Source organism: Amphibalanus amphitrite, unplaced genomic scaffold (genome assembly GCF_019059575.1).
Source record: "Amphibalanus amphitrite isolate SeventyFive unplaced genomic scaffold, NRLGWU_Aamphi_draft 000693F_arrow, whole genome shotgun sequence".
NCBI lineage: Eukaryota > Metazoa > Arthropoda > Thecostraca > Balanomorpha > Balanidae > Amphibalanus > Amphibalanus amphitrite.
The window spans coordinates 112,773-136,099 of record NW_024882187.1 but is presented as its reverse complement, the minus strand read 5'-3'; the positions used below and the strand labels follow the sequence as shown (position 1 = coordinate 136,099).

Here is a 23,327-nt window from a genome sequence, read left to right as displayed (position 1 = left end):
TTCGCTGTTCGTAAAACTGGTACAGCATCGTGATCTTCGCCCAAATGACACGCTTCACGAATAGCACCCCCAATTCCAAGTGCTCTGGAGCCGCCCCTGGTAAAGTTATGAACTTGAATTTTTCAGGGAATGTGCCCAATTTAGTTTTAGGAAAAGTCAGAAAATTTCAGCATCGTAGCTTCAGCGGTTTCGGAGATATTCCCGAAAAACCTGAGGGGTGGATAAAAACAACCACCCCCTGCCACTAATAGGGTTAAGCCCCGCGGCCCGCGCACACCCGATGGCGAGGTGCACCACACACAAACTAAAGCCGAACGAAGCACTGTCGAAAATGGTATGCACGCCACACATTGTTAAAAATTCACACACAAGTGAAGCAGCCAGCCCGGTTCGGAGAGGGACCATTCGCGCCCAGCCCCGATCGCCGCCTGAATTAAAACGCACGACCGATTGACGGTACAGATGCCGGGTGATGTGACAGTGGCACAGTGTGATGTGACAGTCGGCTGTCAGTCTGCGCTGACTGACCGTTCCGCCGGTATTCTGTGTTAGCCGGCTCGCCGCTGGTCCACAGCGGTCTATACGATCAGGCAGCAGGTGATGGAAGTCCACTGCTTCTGCAGCGTGTCGATGGAGACGGCCGTGATTCCCAGCGGCTGCGGCAGCTGGGGGCACTGGAACGGCCAGCTGGAACATAAATATAACTGTCAGCAGCTGAAACGGACAGCTGGGGGCACTGAAACGGCCAGCTGGAACATAACAACCGAGCTGTCAGTTTCAGTTGGAACGGACAGCTAGAATAGTAACAGAGCTGCCAGCTCCAGCTGCGGGCACTGGAACGGCCAGCTGGAATGTACATAACTGTCAGCTGCTGGACAGCTGCTGGACAGCTGGAATAGTAGCACACCTGCTAGCGGTGGAAGCGGACACAGCCGCAGAGCAGTGGTCCCAGAACCCGGGCTAGTAGAACCATGAGCAGCCAGTGATTGCAGTCCTACGCGTGCCGCGATAGAAACAAGCTTATAGCTGAGGAACTCCTTGTCTATCCAAGTCACCAACAGAAAGAATCGTTTCAGGGACTCTACCCGTTCGTGTCTGAGAAATGTAACAACAGTTGCGCGGCAGTGTTGACCCAATTGGCCGTGCCGCTGACGGAGCTCTGGTACTGACGGAGCTCTGGTACTTCTCCGGCTCGATGTACTGACCCACCTGGCCGTGCCGCTGACGGAGCTCTGGTACTTCTCCGGCTCGCTGTACTGACGGGGCTCTGGTACTTTTCCGGCTCGCTGTACTGACCCACCTGGCGGTGTCGCTGACGGAGCTCTGGTACTGACAGAGCTCTGGTACTTCTCCGGCTCGCTGTACTGACGGAGATCTGGTACTTCTCCGGCTCGCTGTACTGACGGAGCTCTGGTACTTCTCCGGCTCGCTGTACTGACCCACCTGGCCGTGTCGCTGACGGAGATCTGGTACTTCTCTGGCTCGCTGTACTGACGGAGCTCTGGTACTTCTCCGGCTCGCTGTACTGACCCACCTGGCGGTGTCGCTGACGGAGCTCTGGTACTTCTCCGGCTCGCTGTACTGACGGAGCTCTGGTACTTCTCCGGCTCGCTGTACTGACGGAGCTCTGGTACTTCTCCGGCTCGCTGTACTGACCCACCTGGCGGTGTCGCTGACGGAGCTCTGGTACTGACGGGGCTCTGCTACTTCTCTGGCTCGATGTACTGACCCACCTGGCCGTGTCGCTGACGGAGCTCTGGTACTTCTCCGGCTCGCTGTACTGACGGAGCTCTGGTACTTCTCCGGCTCGCTGTACTGACCCACCTGGCCGTGCCGCTGACGGAGCTCTGGTACTTCTCCGGCTCGCTGTACTGACGGGGCTCTGGTACTTCTCCGGCTCGCTGTACTGACCCACCTGGCGGTGTCGCTGACGGAGCTCTGGTACTGACAGAGCTCTGGTACTTCTCCGGCTCGCTGTACTGACGGAGATCTGGTACTTCTCCGGCTCGCTGTACTGACGGAGATCTGGTACTTCTCCGGCTCGCTGTACTGACGGAGCTCTGGTACTTCTCCGGCTCGCTGTACTGACCCACCTGGCCGTGTCGCTGACGGAGATCTGGTACTTCTCTGGCTCGCTGTACTGACGGAGCTCTGGTACTTCTCCGGCTCGCTGTACTGACCCACCTGGCGGTGTCGCTGACGGAGCTCTGGTACTTCTCCGGCTCGCTGTACTGACGGAGCTCTGGTACTTCTCCGGCTCGCTGTACTGACGGAGCTCTGGTACTTCTCCGGCTCGCTGTACTGACCCACCTGGCGGTGTCGCTGACGGAGCTCTGGTACTGACGGGGCTCTGCTACTTCTCTGGCTCGATGTACTGACCCACCTGGCCGTGTCGCTGACGGAGCTCTGGTACTTCTCCGGCTCGCTGTACTGACGGGGCTCTGGTAGGTACTTCTCCGGCTCGCTGACCCACCTGGCCGTGTCGCTGACGGGGCTCTGGTACTTCTCCGGCTCGGTGATGGTCACCGTCTCACAGCCGACCGGGCCGATGGTGTGGGGCTCCTCGACCGGGGCGCACACGATCCCCGGCCGGGGCAGGTACTGGCCGATAGAGGTGGAGACGGCCACCAGCAGCTGGCCCGGGCCGCACTGGTACTCGGGCTGTGGGGATAGGGATGGGTACTGGTACTGGCCGATAGAGGTGGACACGGCCACCAGCAGCTGCCCTGGGCCGCACTGGTACCTACTCGGGCTGCGGAATAGGGACGGGTACTGGTACTCAATCTGCGGGGACACGTATTATACTCTGTCTGTAGGGGTACCGGGACAGGTACTCGTATCAGGACAGGTACTGAAAGGTACATACACTGTCTGCAGATTGTACAGCGTGCATGGGTGGAGAATGTTTGAAAAAGTTACCCCGGCCGGCGACCGATAGTCGCGGGAAGACGATATACTCACGTTGTTCTCAACGGTCATCATCAAACCCCTATTCTGACGCATGGAATAGGATGCTGTGTTTGTTCAAGGATGAGCGTTGAATCCGACACCGTAGTTTTTTCAGTTCGCGCCGGCAGCAAGTGCAGCAGCGAAAGGGTGAAGCCGCAGGAAGAAGAAGCAGCAAGCGTTCGAGATACGGCACCGGCAAAGCGTTCCATAGGGCTACATCTGACTGACGGAAAGCCGGCTCGGAGCTACCGTTGGATTGAAGGTGTGGTCCGGCGCTGCCCTTGCCGTCTACCTACCAACCGGCGTGACCGGTCACCCTTCCTACGCCAAATTCTCCCTCTTTCTCCTTCAATTCAGATCCAATTATCCACCACCCAGCCGGGATACCTAACGGTGATACCTCCACGCTTGGGGCCTAAGAACCTGACTTCGGTCGGGTTCGTCAAGCCAGGGCGTAACAGGCTGCGTCTTCTATGAGCAGCTGGAGCTTAACGAACGGCTTTCCAAAACTCACTATCTCTCATCAACCTACCGACCTTGAAATTGCCAAATACAACCACTAAAATTACATCTGTTTAATTTTCTATTCTTTTTTTGCGCCTGATTCTCCACTCTACAAATAACTCTAACAGACATGGACTCATACACCACCACAACACAAGACATCGAACTGCACCACCTCGGCTCCTACGTCGTCGGCCAATACACGGACCCCCGGCTGAATATGGCCAAGGAGTCCGCATTCAAAATAAATCGCACACTCACAGACATCACAAAAAGCACTACGCTACGCATCACACCCCAGCACAAATGCATCCTCATCAAGACATCCAACGAGACACAGACAAAAGCACTTCTGTCCACCACCACCTTCGCCAATCACGACGCATCCTTCACACTACACCGCACCCTCAACACGACCCGAGCCACTATCCGCACGAACCCGCTAGACACACCACTAGCAGTCATCGGAGACGAGTTGGCGTCCCAGGGCGTCAGCTCAATTCGTCGACTGGCTTCCACCCACCACTACACCATCCTGCAACTCACCTTTAACACCACGATCCTACCTCCTCACGTTACACTACAACACTGCCGATACAGCACACGTCTTCACGCGCCACTGCCCCTTCGCTGCAAGAAGTGTCAGCGCTACGGTCACGGAGAACGTGCTTGCACCTCCCGTACTGCACGCTGTGCACGTTGTGGCGAGGGGCATCCGTCAGAGGGGTGCACTCGTCCCTTCCGATGCGCTGCCTGTGACGGATCGCACCCGGTCACTGACTCCAAATGCCCTAAGTGGCTATTTGAGCGGGAAGTGACCAGGTACGCGGCGAGCATGCATGTACCACCAGCCCTTTCACGCACCCTGGTCTCCAAGGCACCACCAGTACATCTAGCCGAAACATTTAAACACGCAAACGTAACAGGAAGCACCTACGCCTCAGTCGCTTCACGCACCAACGCAAAACTCCAGCCACTAGCACAGCACCCACCGAGCTGTCGCCGACCTGCCCTCATCCCAACACCACCTCACCCACCTCGCTGGATCCCCACCAGGGATCTTTCCTACACCGCCCTATCCGCCTCACCCCAGACCGCCACAGGGATGGAGAGTGCCCGGTCCGCTGCCGGGACCCCCGTTCTTGAGGCGGGACTTCCCGCTCCTACCTCCACCTCCACACTGTATACCTCCCACCCACCCTAACCAGCCTCCGCCCACCCGACCCAAGCCTCCAACCCGCACCACTGCAACCTCCACAAGCCCCCCACCAATCACCCAGACCGTCTCCACTTCCACAGACCCTCCTCCTCCACCCACTCTGCGGTCTGTTTACACGCAGACTGACCCTGATTCCCATCCATGCTCTCAGAGCAGCTCCAGCCTATACATCACTCCCTCCAACCCCTCAACCCGATCATCCGCTTCGAACCCAAGTTCAGGCCCAGCCTCAAACACACGGATTCCTCGTCCCATCTCGCCTCCAAAACACGTCCGCTCACGCTCTTTATCTCCCGTTCAGCGAAACATCGAATCCCTCCACCAACCTCTTCCCTCCCCTCTCATGACACGCGCCTACCGCAAACGAAAGGCGAGGGATCTGGCTGACCAATCCAACCCTACTCCAGTCTCGCACTATGTGTCAGAGACTACTCATATCAACCGCGCAGTTCCCTCTAAATGACGCACTTGCTACAATGGAACACACGCGGGCTACTTACGAAGTGGCCGGAGTTCAAAGGTGAAATTCTCCGAACGAACCCGGTCCTGGCTGCACTCCAAGAGACCCATTTTCGAGATTCAGACCAATGGTTTAAAATCCCAGGGTACACTTGGCATACACATAACGTTAACGAACAAAACAGACGAGAAGGAGCGGCCATCCTCATAGCCAACAGTGTCCCGCACAATAGAGTAGCTATCAACACACCACTCAATTGCGTTGCTATACGTTTAAGGATAGGCTACACACAAGTCACCACACTGTCAATATACATACCACCTTCCCAAGCCAACCCGACACCACAGGAGCTGGATGACTTAATCAGCCAGCTCCCAGCACCCTTACTTCTCATGGGCGACGTCAATGCACAACACCCAGCATGGGGAAGCCCATGCAGCGACTCCCGCGGTAACACCATCGAAGCAGCCATAAACAAACACAACCTTACAGTACTCAACACAGGCGAAGGCACCAGGCTTAACCTAAGGGGCATCGACCGAGCCATAGACCTAACGTGCTGCACAAGTTCAATCCATCACCTATTTGATTGGGCAATATCGTCAGACCCAGGGCCCAGTGACCACTACAAAATTAAACTTACACTTAGTCCGAGGTCAATTCGCCACGTTAAAACCTTTACTCCAGGCTGGAATTTAAAAAGGGCTGACTGGTCGAAATTTGAGGAAATGGTGAACCTCTCACTGGGTGACACAGATCATCCAGACATTTCAGTAATTCTAAGAGCCATCGGCTCCGCAGCACAAGCCAGTGTGCCCAAAAGTAAGCAACCACCCAAAAAGGCATCAGCGCCATGGTGGACTCCAGCCTGCAGCCAAGCAGTAGCAATCAGGAAAAGAGCACTAAAACAATTTAAACGTTGCATATGCGAGGCTCACCGCCTAGCGTACAAACAAGCTGCTGCATCTTGCAAAACTATCTTTAAAACAGAGCGCACTAACTCTTGGCAATCATTTGCATCCAAATTCAATCGCTTCACACCAACAGCAAAAATCTGGAAGCTTCTTAAAGCTTTCCACCTCAAACGCGCACCCCCAGGGCCATTCCCTTCGCTTAAAGTAAGAGGGCAGGAAATTACTGACCCAGAGCAAGTCATGATGGAATTTGCGAAACATTACCATTCAGTGTCAGCTAACAGCTCATACCCACCACAACTCAGGTCACGACTAGGAAATCTTGCCAATAGCTGCGACTTCACCTCCAACAACTACGAAATTTATAACAAACCATTTACACTACACGAGTTATCACATGCCATCAGCAAGTGCGGAAACACGTCGGTTGGGCCGGACGACATACATTACGAATTTTTCCGACGCCTCAGTAAACAATCATTAACGTACCTCTTAGCGGCCATTAATAACCTCTTCATAAACCACTCGTACCCGACCTCTTGGCGGGAAAGCACCATCATACCAATTCCAAAACCAAACAAAGACAAGCAACATCCCAGTGGCTATCGCCCCATCTCACTCACTAGCTGCGCCAGTAAGGTAGTCGAGCGCATGGTCAACACACGCCTCATACACCACCTGGAAACATATGACCTGCTCGACGAACACCAATGCGGCTTCAGGCGCGGGAAGTCGACAACAGACAACATCATTAGACTCATCTCAGACATTAGCACAGGATTTTATCGCAAACGGACAACAGTAGCAGTATTTCTAGATATCACAGCAGCTTTCGATCGAGTACAAAAACCGGCAATTATTTACAAGCTTCACCAACTAGGACTGCGCGGACACCTTGCTCACTTCATCATCAACTTTCTTGCGGACCGAACCTTCCAAGCTAGGTGCAGCACAACACTCTCACCAGCAACATCTCAGGATCAAGGTCTCCCTCAAGGTAGTGTACTATCACCAACGCTCTTCCTTATTATGATCAACGACATGTTCACCACGGCAAAGTACTATGTAAAATACTCACTTTTTGCGGACGACGTGGCCATTTGGGCTACACACCACGACCTCTTCAAGGTCGAAAAAGACGTCCAACTTGGCCTGAACAAAATTGCATTATGGTGCAAAGAATGGGGCTTCACCATATCAACCGAGAAGTCCGCCTCTGTAACCTTCACTAGAAACCGGAAAACCACTAACACTAGGTTAAACCTTAACGGCAAAGCAGTTAAGGAAGCCAAAGATTTCAAATTCTTAGGAGTCCGCATAGATCGAAATTTAACATTTTCTAAGCACATCAAAGACATCAAAAACAAGTGCGCAAAGCGCATGAACCTCCTCCGTGCGCTCACAGGCACAGACTGGGGCGGCGACCGAAAAACCATTTTGCAACTATACAAGGCCATCATCAGACCCATTTTAGAGTACTGCAGTATAGCTTATCACGGAAGCCTAACAGATCACCAGATAAAACAAATAGAAGCCATCCAGAACACATGTCTGCGCATTGCAACCGGGGCCATACCCAGTACACGAAACACGACACTTCTGGCCGACGTCAACATGTTGAATTGCCAGGAAAGACGTATGCAACAACTTTGCCGATATGCCATTAATGTTAAAACAACTCCGAACCACCCAGTGCAACACTGCTTCCGGCCGATAAGCAGACTCGGATGTCATAGACATTCCCGATTACGACACCCATCACTAAATGATCAGTTGAGCACCTGCTTATCTAAACTGCAATTTACTTTACCGGATCTGGCACCCAGGCCTCGAGCAAAACCCTTCTGGCTAAAGGCACCACCCAAAATCGAATATCTTTTCTCTGGAAACAAATCAGACATCACACCAACAGAAATGCAGTCGAAATTTAACGAATACAAAGCACAGCGCCCAAACAAAACATTCATGTACACTGACGGCTCAAAACAGGAACACAAAGTAGCTTTTGCACTGACGACTCCGCACTTTGAATTAAGCAGACGTTTACCGGATAACTTCTCCATTTTCACAGCTGAGGCCATGGCCCTCTTATTCGCCGTCAAATTATGTACCCATGAAAAGCTTAGTAACGTAGTAATCTGCACCGACTCAAAATCAGTCTTACAAGCCCTGAGTAACACACAAGCCCAACACATTTCATCATTTCTCGCATTCAAAATTCTATCCCTGAAAAACGAAACATTAAATTTCTTTGGATTCCTGGACATGCTTCTATCTCTGGAAACGAAAAGGCAGACAAACTAGCAAAGCAAGCATTGCATCTAGCAGAACCACTTGCAATACAGTACCCGGCAGACGACTGCAAGGCCATCCTCGAACTCCACATACAACAACTACGACAAACGACATGGGACGAGATAGGACCAGCACACATGTACTCAATCAAACCCCGATTAGGCTTCTGGGCGACCTCAAAACAAAACACAAGGCAAAAGGAAGTAATGCTCACCAGACTTAGAACCGGACGCACCAGACTCAACGCACCATGGCTAGAACCACAACAATATAACATTTGTGCCTTCTGCAATGTCAACACAGTGCCTACAGTTCAACACATCCTGCTAGAGTGCTCTAACTTCAACCTCCACCGACAACACATTATTGCCTTCTGTCGGCAGGAGAACGTAACGTTGAGCTTAGATCAGCTTTTAGGTGACAGACACCCAGAGCTATTAGCACTTCTCTTCAGATATTTACAAGACACTAAGCTAACAGGAGCACTCTAAAGCACACATCAACGAACAGTTAAGTGCCGTGCCCAACATCCCAACAGTTGACTTAGCGGTAATCACACTCGAGAATTCTCCTGGCTCCGCCGTGCGCTGGTCCAAGCTTGGTGCCAGTTACGCCGGCTGACACCCATTACACCACTCAACCGTGCGCTGGTCCAAGCTTGGTGCTAGATACGCCGGCTGATATTCACTACACCATTCAGCCGGGCGCTAGTCCAAGCTTGGTGCCAGTTACGCCGGCCGACATTCACCACACCACTCAGCCGTGCGCTGGTCCAAGCTTGGTGCCAGTCACGCGCAGACAGGAGAGATTCAAAATTAAGAGAGGCCAACTGGTCTTCACCTCTTCAAAGTTGTTAAATGGCCATGCAGTCTTGTCCTTCAGACAATAATTATTTAGGCCCATGCACCACCCGGCATTGTAGGGTGAACGCGACACCCGGCGTGAGAGGGGGTGTGGGGATTGCCTCCTAACCCGCACGATAAAGAACCCATGGTGTAGTTCGTGAAGAGTAGGCCATGTGCCGGCACCATGGCAAAATTAATCCCAAATCGAATTTATTGTCTTGATGGAGGACAAAGTGGCATCTTAACAACCCTTTAAAGTAACTATAACGTAAAACTTATTCTAATAGTAGGTAAAGTAAGTCCCAGGATCCCACTCACCTCCCAAGAAAGCCACAACGCGTTACCGAGCACTTTAAAGGTCAAAATTTTAGAACTCACACACTTAATTAAAGTAAATAAGCACTTGCAATATCAAAATTCTAGCAATTCGATATTTTTCTAGCAAACAGATTCTTTACAGGCGGCCGAATGTCCAATGGACAGGGACGCCTTAAAACCTCATTTTCACTCACTCACTTATTCAAAACATTTTTGGAATGATCGAAAAGGCAATTTCCTTTTAAATTATTAATTCTTTTTACTTAAACTTCCAATTTCACACCGAACCCAAACCAAACCATATGCCATTTTGAGTACCTAAATGTTGCGTTTTCAGCTTTTTATTGTGTCTCAAAATAGCTACAAAAAGACAACTCACCATAGTAGAAGCTTTACAGAGAAATTGACAGATCGAACCATAGCAAAGCACTACAATAGGTCACTGACATCCACGGGCGTAGCCTTTTTCAATGTTGGATGGCTCTTATAATACAAACATGGAGTCGATCCAGGAATATCGACCGGTCCCGGTCTCGTAGCTCAGTTGCTAGAGCGTTGGATTCCGCGTGGCGAGAGCACGCGGCCCGGTTACAACAGTCCGAGTTCGAAGCATGATGGCCGCTCGGTGTTTATGAGCACCCTGACGGGTGCGCTCATAAACGGGTGTGGTTGCGGTTGGTGGCAGGTCAGTCGAAGGCAATGAGGTTAAGCAGTGGTTTTAAAAAAGTGCGCCGAAGGCGCGACAAAATTTCGAAACTGAACAGGATGTGAGAGCAATCTTGGCATTGGCGACCACACGCGGGTCTTAGGGTTGGAGATTATGGCAAGTTAAGTAAATGGTAAATACCTACCTGATTTGCAATATTACGCCCATGGAAGTCAACATTCGAAGAGCGTGAGTTTTCTTTTCTCGTATGGAGACAGCTTTTAGGATTTACAAGAGTAGAAAAGTTACCCCGGCCGCGCCGGGGTAGGCTGAAAGTTACCCCGGCCACGGCCGGGGTGGCCGGGGCAGGTTCTCCACCCATGACAGCGTGACAGCACTGCTGGCGGCTCAACAGAAAAAAAAAACTCACTGACACACAGACATGAATATTAATGGGTAGCGATCGTAAGATCGAGAGACGAGAGACCTGGGAGCAGGGTTAGACCGGCACCCCTTAGCAGAGCGTGTAAAATAGTAGGCCCACCGAGCTCACCTTTCCTTGTTCAAATGGGATGAGAGGCGTCTCCGCCCCGATGACCAGGTCTGGGTGGCCGACAAACTGCGCGCAGTTCACCTGGTCCAGGGTCTGCAACAACGCCGCTGTCACTGAGGTCCGTGAAGTAGCAATGATGTCGCGAGTCAAGTAACTGACGAACTGCGCATTGCTCCGTACTCGTCCATGAATAACAGTAGGTACAACAATCTTCACACAGTCTTGGTAGGTATATATGCAAATTCTATGTTATTTTTGTGACGGCAGTGCTGCGAAGCAGCCCTCATTATTAACCCTCGCCGGCACGGGGGGTTGATGCAATCATCAATCATCAAAGACATCATCTCTGATCAAAACTAACACGATATTCGTGATCAGCACCCGGGAAAACCACATAGCAGCCACGCTTTACGACTTTCTAACAGGTCCCGATTTTCCCGGTTTTCGGGTCATTGACCTGACCTGGAAGGTCACCCGATGACCTAGGACCCTTAAATTGGGTATCATCTTCCTCTCGTGACGGGCAACACGCTCGTTTTTTCTGCGAAGCTCTAGCTCGATCAGGGGCCAAACGCGAGGGGGGTCTACGAACCCCCCCCCCTTGTGCCGTCGAAGGACGCAAAATGGCCTGTGCCGGCGAGGGTGAATGCCTTATCATATAATAAATATTTCTATTATGTGTCTATAAATAGCAGCTCTAGAGACCATTATTATAAACTAAAATGCCGGTAAATCTAAACTTTTGCCTGAACTTCTACCAGCTTCGACCAGGATATCGGAAAACATTTCAAACGTTATCCCACGCTGTTCACTTTTGTTAAGGAAGTTTATTGCCGTTTTTTTCGTAGGAGAACGTCACGAGCAAAGTGCTGCATTGCACTCTTAAAATGATATATTGGCAAGTGTTGGTCATATCTCCTTCCCTCTCCGTTCCTATCGTGTTCGCTCCTCCCTTTCCCTGGCCACGACTCGTTTCGTTCTTCTCCACTCCTGCTCCCCGGGCTGTGTGTCTCCCCACAGACCTCCCAGGGCGTTTGGGCCGCCGTGGCGGGTCGTGTCTACCCCCCCCTCCCACAGACCTGCCAGGGCGTTTGGGCCGCCGTGGCGGGTCGTGTCTACCCCCTCCCCCTCCCACAGACCTGCCAGGGCGTTTGTGCCGCCGTGGTTGGTCCTGTCACCCCCCCCCCCTCCCCCTGACCTGCCAGGGCGTTTGAGCCGCCGTGGCGGGGTCGTCCTTCAGCCCCACCAGCGCCATCGGCCTGGACTCGTCACCGGAGCAGTTGAGCAGGGCGGCGCCGAATACCGAGACGTTCCGCTGCACGTAGACGACCTCCGCGGCTGGCGGGGACAGGTGGGACAGCAGTGACAGCAGTGACAGCAGTGACTCGGGGCTGCGGCGGCGGGTGGTGGGTGACTCGGGGCTGCGGCGGTGGGTGGTGGGCAGTGACTCGGGGCTGCGGCGGCGGGTGGTGAAACAGCAGTGACTCGGGGCTGCGGCGGTGGGATACGTGGGACAGCAGTGACTCGGGGTTGCGGCGGTGGGTGGTGGGACAGCAGTGACTCGGGGCTGCGGCGGTGGGTGGTGGGACAGCAGTGACTCGGGGCTGCGGCGGTGGGTGGTGGGACAGCACTAGCAGTGACTCGGGGCTGCGGCGGTGGGACAGGTGGGACAGCAGTGACTCGGGGCTGCGGCGGTGGGTGGTGGGACAGCAGTAACTCGGGGCTGCGGCGGTGGGTGGTGGGACAGCAGTAACTCGGGGCTGCGGCGGTGGGTGGTGGGACAGCAGTGACTCGGGGCTGCGGCGGTGGGTGGTGGGACAGCAGTGACTCGGGGCTGCGGCGGTGGGACAGGTGGGACAGCAGTGACTCGGGGCTGCGGCGGTGGGTGGTGGGACAGCACTAGCAGTGACTCGGGGCTGCGGCGGTGGGACAGGTGGGACAGCAGTGACTCGGGGCTGCGGCGGTGGGTGGTGGGACAGCAGTAACTCGGGGCTGCGGCGGTGGGTGGTGGGAGCAGTAACTCGGGGCTGCGGCGGTGGGTGGTGGGACAGCAGTAACTCGGGGCTGCGGCGGTGGGTGGTGGGACAGCAGTAACTCGGGGCTGCGGCGGTGGGTGGTGGGAGCAGTAACTCGGGGCTGCGGCGGTGGGTGGTGGGACAGCAGTAACTCGGGGCTGCGGCGGTGGGTGGTGGGACAGCAGTAACTCGGGGCTGCGGCGGTGGGTGGTGGGACAGCAGTAACTCGGGGCTGCGGCGGTGGGTGGTGGGACAGCAGTAACTCGGGGCTGCGGCGGTGGGTGGTGGGACAGCAGTAACTCGGGGCTGCGGCGGTGGGTGGTGGGACAGCAGTAACTCGGGGCTGCGGCGGTGGGTGGTGGGACAGCAGTAACTCGGGGCTGCGGCGGTGGGTGGTGGGAGCAGTAACTCGGGGCTGCGGCGGTGGGTGGTGGGACAGCAGTGACTCGGGGCTGCCGCGGTGGGTGGTGGGACAGCAGTGACTCGGGGCTGCGGCGGTGGGTGGTGGGACAGCAGTGACTCGGGGCTGCCGCGGTGGGTGGTGGGACAGTGACTCGGGGCTGCAGCGGGGACAGGTGGGACAGCAGTGACTCGGGGCTGCGGCGGTGGGTGGTGGGACAGCAGTGACTCGGGGCTGCGGCGGTGGGACAGATGGGACAGCAGTGACTCGGGGCTGCGGCGGTGGGTGGTGGAACAGCAGTGACTCGGGGCTGCGGCGGTGGGTGGTGGAACAGCAGTGACTCGGGGCTGCAGTAGTGGGTGGTCGGACAGCAGTGACTCGGGGCTGCGGCGGTGGGTGGTGGGAGCAGTGACTCGGGGCTGCGGCGGTGGGTGGTCGGACAGCAGTGACTCGGGGCTGCGGCGGTGGGTGGTGGGACAGCAGTGACTCGGGACTGCGGCGGTGGGTGGTGGGACAGCAGTGACTCGGGGCTGCGGCGGTGGGTGGTGGGACAGCAGTTAGTCGGGGCTGCGGCGGTGGGTGGTGGGACAGTAGTGACTCGGGGCTGCGGCGGTGGGTGGTGGGACAGCAGTGACTCGGGGCTGCGGCGGTGGGTGGTGGGACACTGGGGCTGTGAGCTGCAGTGGCGGATGGCCGCCAGTAAACTGGGCTGCAGTGGTGGCTCTATACAGTTGGAACTTTGACCGTTTAGAAAGTCTGCAACGACGCACGATGCCGTCAATTGAAGGATCTTGGGAAATGCTGATTGAGTTTAGGCTGGGTGGATCGACCGAAACCACTAACACCAGGTCAACGTTGCTTACCTGTCACTGGTTTGTGCTTGTCATTACCTATCATGCCTTTTTATGATCACCACCTGTTTGTGGTGTGGTGTTAATGACAGTCGACAGATAGTTTATAGCTCGTGGCCAAAACAGCAGTCATTGTGGTCTGGTCAGTACTCAAGTTGTGGCAGTTGTCAGCTTGTGTTATGTTTAACCGCGTGTTTTTGCGTGTGTTATGTTGTGTTAGTTGTTTCGTGTTTGTGTTGTTTGTGGCAATTGTGACAGCCTCGTTTGCGGTGTTTGTGACAGCTCTTTCTATGGTGTTTGTAAGTTGTAACAGCTGTTTCTGTTGCATTTGCGACAGTTGTTTGTGCGTTGTTTGTGACAGATGATAGTGTCAGACAGATGATAGTGATGATAGTGATAGTGCTGTGACAGATGATAGTCGTCAGACCTACCTGCCGGCCGGTCCGTGGTGGAAGTGACGGCTGTTTGTGAACCGGTCGCCGTATGTCTCGATTCGGAAGTCACCGGTTGGATGTCGCCCGTCATCATCACGCCCTCTGTCGCCGACTGTGTGCTGTCAGAGGTCCCCTCTGTCGCCGACTGTGTGCTGTCAGAGGTCCCCTCTGTCGCCGACTGTGTGCTGTCAGAGGTCCCCTCTGTCGCCGACTGTGTGCTGTCAGAGGTCCCCTCTGTCGCCGACTGTGTGCTGTCAGAGGTCCCCTCTGTCGCCGACTGTGTGCTGTCAGAGGTCCCCGCGGCGATACCCTGGGCGGGGGCAGTCTCCTCAGCCGCCATTGGAGCTACCAGCGTTGTCTTCTGATCGGTGGACATGCCTGCTGTAGCCAGTTGGTCGGTGAATGGTTCACCCATTAGCGGTTCTGAGGTGGATGTTGGTTCAGCAGTCGTCAGCTGATTGGTCGATATGTCGTCTGTGTTTTGACCGCTGACGGGATCCCCCATCATCCCGCCATTGGAATAGAGCGTCTCTGTGAACAGAGCCTGTTCGGTGGTCGTACCGTCCCCGGTACCTCCGCTGGTGGAGGTATCCACTGCTGGCAGCTGATTGGTGGATGGGGCGGCTGTCGTCTCCTGGCTGGCCGATGACCCAACTGCCGTTTCCTGATTGGGGGATTCTGCTCCAGCTGCCAGCTGATTGGTGGATGGGTCGGATGCGGTCTGCTGAGCGGTGAATGTTGTCGGCGTTGCAGATGTTGCAGTCGTCGTGGTCTGTTGAGTTGAGCTTCTCGCAGTTGCAGCTGTTGCCTGCCGAGTTGTGGACGCTGCAGTTGCTATCTCCTGAGTTGTGGTGACGTCTGCCGCCTGTTCATTGGGGGAACTCCATGGTGCAATGGTAAAGTCGCCTCCATTTTCTGTTCCAAATGGATCGTATCCTGGAATAAAGTGACAATGGTCAACGCACGAGGTATTTTGAATTGATGATATAAGCTATCAGCATGTTAACATACAGCATTCGAGTCACCACGACAGAAGTGAATGGTAACTATGTCTTTGGGCTTCAAGACAGTGTACATTACTTAGAATGATGCTACAGGATGTGGACTGTGGAGCCAGGTCATTGCTTCTGTCCATACGCTGTAGCTGGGGGATTGCTGTCTCCTTACCGCATGCCGCCCGGCTGTTCTGTCCTACTGGTACTGTGCGGCGCCGGCGGTTTATTTACCGCACGCTGCTCTGTTCTGCTGGTACTGCCCGGCGATTTATTTGCTCATGTTGTTTTGTTCTGCTGGTACTCGTACTTACATACCTACTGTACTGCAGTGTTAACGCTATACCTCACGGCTTAGGACGGCAAATGTCTCGGTCTCCTTACTGCATGATGTTCGCTTTTGCTGATGCCTTCCGGAGCCGCACGCTGTCCGGTTTTACTGGTGCTGCGCGACGGAGTTCGTCTTACCGCGCGTTGTCCGGTTGCACTGTACAGCGGAGTTGCTCTTACCGCACGTTGTCCTGTTATGCCGGTGCTGTCCGAAGGGACAGTGGCACGTGTTGTACAGGCAGACGGCCTCCGACGCCATCACTCGACACTCCCAGTCATCCAGACACCAGTCGCCCAGGTAGGCTGAAATCGCAGTAGATAAAATAAAAATCCATCCTAAATCAGCCAATGGATGCATTCAGCTGTGTTGTTGTGGAAAATAGCAGCATTCTAGCCCCCCCCCCATTTCATGTAGATTGTCGGAAATATGCGTGTAGCTAAGCGTCAGCCGTCAAGCGAAGGCTTCTCACTGCCGAATTATAGGCAAGAAGAATATATTGTCGTATCGAACGTAGTCACGAGCTGACTACACAATAAAAATATCGATTTTCTTATCCGAAGGTAAAGTCAGGCTCAAATGCAATACGAACATCCGAGAAGAGTGTGTAGTGTAACACTCGAACAATGTTACTGACGGAATGCGTAGCTCAGTCATCAAAACGGTTACGTTAGCCAGCCCGGGTCATTTGAAGATTGAGTCAAGCACCTATTTTTTGTTGTTGTTGTGTCACGCACCTATATCAGAGGGCCGGGGGACCCGGTACTCACTATCTCACCCAGTCCAGTCCGGTAGCGCACGGGTCCCGGTCGGAGGGAGCCCCGCTCCCGGTACTCACCCAATCCAGTTCGGAAGCGCACGGGGCCCGGTCGTAGGGAGCCCACGTTACCGCGAACGCTGTAAAGGATGCAGTGGCCGTCCACCCAGCTGAAGCTGAGGCAGTCTACTCTTCGGAAGCAGCGCGCCAGACACTCACCTGGTGGACCGGGGGAGGGATGACACAGGGGGTGACACCGTGACACAGAGGGGGTGACACCGTGACACAGAGGGGTGACCCCCGAAACACCGAGGGAACTGACAACTGACAGAGAATCCGGTGGCGGCAGGGCACAACCTCGGACACTATCCATTGAAATCGGAGAGGAAACCAATATCAGCGACTCTACAAATGAATGCGGCGGATTGTATTTTCCAACAGTAATATTCAAAGACATGTTAGACATGCTACAGTTTGTAAGTGTAAATATTACTTATGTTGTTTACACTAATTCCTGCAGGATGCATTTTCTGCATGCTTGCATGATGATCAAATGCGCAGCATAACATATTAGGAAAATGTATTCAATTTCAGACATATTGCATAGGACAATAGCTATTTGATACCGAAGCCCATCGCATATGTAGTTTGTTCGATGTTTGTCCGCACACAGTTTTTGCACCTATTCACCCAGCGTCGCCGGCGGACATGGGACGACAAGCGTCCCTCGTGTCTCGCCATTCACTGGCGCGGGCGGATGGTAACTCGTAGTGATGTCAATTTCAGAAAACATATGTCCAATGTCCGTCCAATGTCCAATACTTACGTCGACTGTCCGTCCAAAAATTTCCAAGCCAGCCATTTGTCCAAAGATGTCCGACATCTACACAATAGTTTACACTCAACACAGTTATTTAATTTGGTTTTAATGTATCGTTACCAGCTCAAAAGTGGTAATCATATCGAAAGCTGAGCTTTCTAATAGCCAATCAATGTTAAACACGATTACTTTATAAACATGTTGAGGTGTAGCAAGCGATTGTCCAAAGTTGTCCAAGGCCTGCTGTCATTGTCCAACCGAATTCCGCATTGGACATTGGACAAAATCGGAATTCCGAAGATTCAAGTTCCGATTGACACCACTAGTAACTCGTATATCTGCCGCTCGCTGTCCACTTTGGGACGGGCGTCAACTCGTATATCTGCCGGTCACTGTCCGCTATTGGACGGGCGTCAACTCGTACCTATATCTGCCGGTCACTGTCCCATTCATTGAGACAACCTGACAAACGTCAGGGTGCCACAGGTCACAGCGTCCGCTGGCCAGTCCGTATCTGCACTCTACAGCGTGCTTGCTGCAGTGATTATATTAACGTTTACGTTTATGTATAGTCGACTACAGAATGATGTTCCACTTTTCACAGGCAATTATTTGCCTGGAGTGGTAGGCTGTGCCGCATCACACGGGCTGAGCTCACAAATTATAGCTTTGTCCCAATGCTCACAATCGACACGCTGAATTGCGTGATAAACGGCACAATTTAGCGCTCAGGTCAACTGAAAGCTTCTGAGGAGAAGAACATCATTCTGTAGTCGACTATACATTTGATGGGCTCACCATCAAGGATGACGACATGGTCCACTGACAGCAACGGTCGATAATTAAAATACTGAGTAGTGCATGATTCCTATCTCACAGTGTGCCGTTTTGTCACACAAATAATTGTTATATAAGCATAAGCGCTAAAACGTATAATGTCAAAATACAAATTGCCCGTTGACAAACAATAAGTAGCCTCTGGGCTCCGAACCCAGAACGTCCTATAAGTCACGTTTCCCATCGCCCAGTTGGGAGCTCTTTGTGATTGATAACGTGACGCTGAGTATGTCTGCGATAGTATGCCCAGATTGATAACGTGACTTTGATTAAGTCTACCATTGTATGTGATTGATGGCGTGACGCAGAGTGAGCCTCCTGTTCAAAAACACAAGCGAGTTGATTTCATAGTGATGACAGTGTTGTGGAAGGTAGTGGAGCGTCTTCGGTAAACATGAGGTCCGTGTGGCCGTGAACAAGGCACGTAGCGCCGTTAATTGGCGATGGCACGGTGGCATTGATAACGGGTGGTCAGTATGAAATTAGACAAAGTTTGAACAGCTAGTGTGCTAAAAGTTTTCAGGCGAAAACAGCGAAAATCGCGTTACCGTGTCTTTATTTTGTTGTGATTACGCTCGGCCTAGTGGATCTGCGACACAGGACCTCTGTCAGTCGCCAGGCGCACGCGCAATAGCAGCCCCGATATCTTTCGCGTCACCTCCGGGTCAATGTGACGGATGACCTGCTGGATTCTCTGCTTCAGCTGTGCGTGTCAGTTGACCTGCCACCTTCCCCTATAAACGTTCTGTTTGATGAGCCCCCACAGATCCTCAGTGGGCCCATTCTGAGGAGTACATACATGGCGGGTTCATCAGTCACGTGCTACTACAGGCACCCAAGCCTCCTCAAGAAGTAAATTAGAAGTTTCGTGGCCTAGTCCGCGTGTTATGGTGGTTGCAAGGTCGGACCAAAGAGGAACTTGGTGCTCTGGCCACCTAGTTTGCATCGAGGTGTATTTACGCACTAAGAAAATACACGCTTTAGAAATGGGTGGTATCATAAGGATCAGAAAGCGTATTATACGCCAGTGGAATGCTTTCGCTTATTTTGGACTTTACCACATCCACTGCTTAACTAGTTAAAAGGACTCTCCTACCTTTAAACAAGTTAATAAATTGGCATTTAAGTGACGTACCATGGCTCAGAAAAATCAAAAATGAATATCTATCATATTTAATCGAAAAGTATTCACTCGTTCTCGAGATACTTTGTTATTTGTCATCCTTTAAGTGCGGCAGATGTTGTGCGCAATGCAGCAAATACTAAGCCGTAATCGCCACGCCATATGTGGAAGGCTTTTGGTGTCAATGCATACATACATACATACATACATACATACATACATACATACATACATACTACAACGTGTTACCAAACGTTTTAGTAAAAAGTTTACAAATCGTTAGATCTGCGCTGACGTCACGCATTCAGAGGGGGCATTAAAATGTATTAGCCCCTCTGAATCCTGCAACTTTGAAATTAAATATTTTCGATTTAACCCTCGCCGGACTTATTGGTTTTCTACATACGCGCCGGCCGAGGGGGGGGGGGGGGCGGGTACGACCCCACCCCCCACCCCCGCCCCGCCGTTTCTCCCCTGGTGGAGCTAGCGCGTCGCGGAAAAAACGAGCGTATGCGCCGTTACGAGACGCATATATTGGTACCCGATTTTATCTTTTAGGTCCTAGGTCAACCGGTGACCTCTGAGGTCAGGGCAAGTGCCCCAAGGTACGGTTCAGTTTTTGGTGAATAACTTCGCAAAAACGGCCACAGAGCCGCGATTATGGCAGCATCGTGTTTGCCTCGCTCAGGCGCGTCGAAAGATATACTTTTTGTGTGGGTGAGGTCAACTTAGGGTGTTGACCTCAGGTCACGGTCAGGTCAGCGCCCCCAGGTCACAAAGTTGGTCGAAAGAGGTCATGGCGCATATCATTCGATTCGACAGGTCTTCCTGAGTCCATTGGTGGCTTTCCCGACTCGCTAGCTCAATTTGATCGGGAGTTATTGACGAAAAAGGAATATGAACTTGATCACGTCATAAATGACGTCACGCAAGGTCAACATTGCAAAAGCGACGCAACTAACCTTGCAAGGAGTGCATCAAATTACGATTCTGTGTGCTTGAGATAGTTGGAGATCGTTCGCGGCGTCAGAATAGCAGTTTTCATTTTTCCCCATTGACTTATACCTAATGGTGAGGTCACGAAAATGACCTGACCTCATATGACCTTTAGGAAGAATCCGAGATATGCAAGTTGTGAGACTCGTAATGGATACTAGATCCTGCAAATTTCATTTCCCTGTGAAAGCTCCTCTGGCAGTGAGGGCGTTGCGAAGTTGCGACATCTGAAGACCGTGCAGAGGTTCACTTATGACGTCATAGGTCAGTGACCTGACCTGACCCGAAAATGTGGTTGGTGTCAAAAGATCCGGCTTGAATCAAAGGTCAGGTATGCCAAGTTTCAGCTCTCTATCTCCAGCGTGTTCGGATCTATCGCGAAAAAACCCTATGGGGGGCGGCACCCGCCCCCCCCCCCCCTCGGCCGGCGAGGGTTAAGGCATTTCTCGATAATGCAAGTGCCGAAACCGGTGATTGTGAGCCAGGGAGCCCAATTTGGCTGTCTCAACTCAAATCTAATGTTAAGGTGAAATGGTCACTTTTATAGCACCATATGGTTAGCATGGTTACGCCCGCAATAATTTTGAGAAACCGCTTGTGCGTTTAAGTGCAACCAAATGCGTGGAAAACCGCGTAGGTCGCATTTTACGCCGCTTTATGAAATATGCCGCAGGAATTGCGCGATCGGAATGTGTGTAGAGGGCGGGGCAAACGTAACAAACTCTGCTTAGAGGGAGGCCCTGACTAGTCGCTGACGCTGTGAATCCTTCGATTCAAAAGGTTGGGACTATATTGATAAAAAAAATCAATGGTCCTTTCTCCTTCCACTCAGAGGCTGGTGGATCCTACGGAGAGCTATCCTGCAACAATTCATTTGTCTCATTCATTTCCTGGTTCGTATTCTGCCCCGGTCTGTGCGTACTCCATGCTCCCCGGTTTGCCCGACCGTTCCTACTTACACTCGTCCCGCGCGGTGACGTTGTCGAGCATTACTCCTGCAGTCCTGCACTACTCCATCCAATACTCCACACTCCCCGGTTTGCCCGTTCCCACTTACACTCGTCCCGGGCCGTGACGCTGTCGAACATTACTCCTGCATTAGCATTACTCCTGCACTACTCCATCCAATACTCCATCCCCCCGGTTTGCCCGGCCCCACTTACACTCGTCCCGCGCGGTGACGTTGTCCAGCAGCTCGTCAGCCGGAACGGCGCCGTGAGCCAGGTGCCAGTGCGCCGAGACCACGGAGAAGCTGGCCGGCGGCGCGTCCCGGTGGGCTGACCCGGGGGTCACCAGAGCAGCCCAGACCAGGGTCACCAGAGAGGCCCCGGCGGCCGGGAGCAGCCGGCCGGGAGACATAGTGTCGCCGCGTCGGTCAGCTCGTCCGTGGGGGGTAGTCGGGAGCTCTGTGACCGGGTGGTGCTGCCGCGCCCGTAAGGTCGACAGTGGGGGGTAGTCGGGAGCTCTGTGACCGAGTGTGGGGAGGCGGGGCGGGGGCGGGCGCATTGGACCGGCAAACACAGCCGCTGCTAGGCAGGAGTTGCTGCGATTGGCGCTGCTCCGACCACACAAACTACAGGTATTTTCTGGATTGCTTTCAGATTGGAATAGGCAGAACTGAATGGGGAAGCCATTCGCTATTTGGCAACGATTCTGCGATCTACAAAAATGACTGGATTCAATTTAAGTCAATTGCGATACAGTCAACCTTCATATTGTATTTATATTGTAGGCAATGATGACCACCTTCCATTTACTATAAAGATCCGCACAATGAGTCTGCTGCTCCTATGCTACTCGGCGTACGGGTCATGCCATTTGTTTCATTGAGCCATTGCACTGATATCAGGCTAATGAACCGCATTGTTCACAAATTGGTCAGCGAATCATTGTCATCAAAGGGTAGCATATGTCGCCACAGCCCCTGATGGGCGCCGTTTGAGAAAACGCACCGCCGCGCAGCACAAACCTGCTGACGATGCTCTGTGATATTTGATAATACCTATACTTGGTAGCTCTGATTGGGACTTTTCGACGAGGGAAAGACTATACCTAGTTCGTTTTTTTTTTCAAAAGGACGCTGGCTCCAAGTATGTTTTTCGAACAAGCACGTGTTTTAGCGAGCAAAACGAGCAAAAACTGAACCTGAGAAAATCGAACGTCGACTATTTTTAACATGTGATTTCTTCCCGATAATTTCCATATAGGGGTTTTGGAACCAGATATGAGAACAGCGGTGACGTCATGCTGTCGAACATGTATTGCAATGTAACTTATGACTATCATGGACGGAACCGCTCACTCGATTATAAGCTCGGCAACAGTGAAAAACTAAGTTTCACCCAAATTCGTTGACACTTGTCCCACTGCACGGACATTTGGGTGCCTGCTGCCACCAGTGACGTCATCATAGTATGTTCATTTTTAAGAAACAATTTTCAGCTACTTACCGTACAAAATTTGAAATCGATTATTTTTTCGGTAAGAAATTCTTGGCCAGACACTGAAGCTGCCAAAACTCACGTGAGAGCTTCGATATTGAACTTTGAGCCAGCGTCCTTTTGAAAAAAAAAACGAACTATAGCGTTCTTTTCCAAAAAAAAAAAAAAAAAAATGAAATGAGAAACCATAAAACAGGCTATTAGCATTCCTAAGACCACGGATGTAGCCCTGCTGAGTTGGTTTGGCGTCTGGAAAGTCACCGATGGGTCCACGCACCAATCTGATGGACCTTGGTCGGCAGTCGGCACCCAACGACGAAAACACCCCTCTCGCGGCCGACCCTTGCCTTCCCGATAACCGGATAGCTCCCCCGTCTGTCCTGTAGCCGTGCGCTCTGTCCCCGACCCTGCCTGCCCTGTCCCCGCACCCTCCCCTCCCCAGCCGACCCGGCGCAAACAGGGGCGGCTCCAGGTCAGGTCACAGGAGCGGTTAGTGTAAGTATTCTGACATCAGCCCCCACACGTAATGGTGACCTAGCCTCTCGGTAGCCCCACCCTAACCTCCCCGGCTGACCTCACCCGGCGGCGCGCCTCCCCGCGGCTGTCCCTGGCGCCGCCCCTGCGCCGGGC

At 52.9% G+C, this 23,327-nt stretch overlaps 1 protein-coding gene across 1 annotated transcript; it reads right to left on the bottom strand.

The window, feature by feature from the left end:
* On the bottom strand, positions 1-21,677 carry LOC122364708 (flocculation protein FLO11-like). The gene is made up of 8 exons (XM_043335357.1): positions 21,420-21,677; positions 16,562-16,699; positions 15,906-16,028; positions 14,401-15,339; positions 11,902-12,041; positions 10,704-10,796; positions 2,474-2,661; positions 1-687 (listed from the first exon to the last, which is right to left on the bottom strand). The coding sequence occupies exons 1-8, from the start codon at positions 21,613-21,615 to the stop codon at positions 579-581; spliced, it is 1,926 nt and encodes a 641-aa protein (XP_043191292.1). The 5' UTR covers positions 21,616-21,677; the 3' UTR covers positions 1-578.
* Between the last annotated feature and the right edge of the window lie 1,650 nt (positions 21,678-23,327).

Excerpts from the sequence above, each read along its gene's own strand:
- LOC122364708 (XM_043335357.1), bottom strand. The coding sequence starts at position 21,615 with ATGTCTCCCGGCCGGCTGCTCCCGGCCGCCGGGGCCTCTCTGGTGACC. Across the intron at positions 16,700-21,419 it reads CGTCACCGCGCGGGACGAGT|GTGAGTGTCTGGCGCGCTGC; the intron begins GTAAGTGGGGCC and ends CCGGTCCACCAG. Across the intron at positions 688-2,473 it reads CCCGTCAGCGACACGGCCAG|CTGGCCGTTCCAGTGCCCCC; the intron begins GTGGGTCAGCGA and ends TTTATGTTCCAG.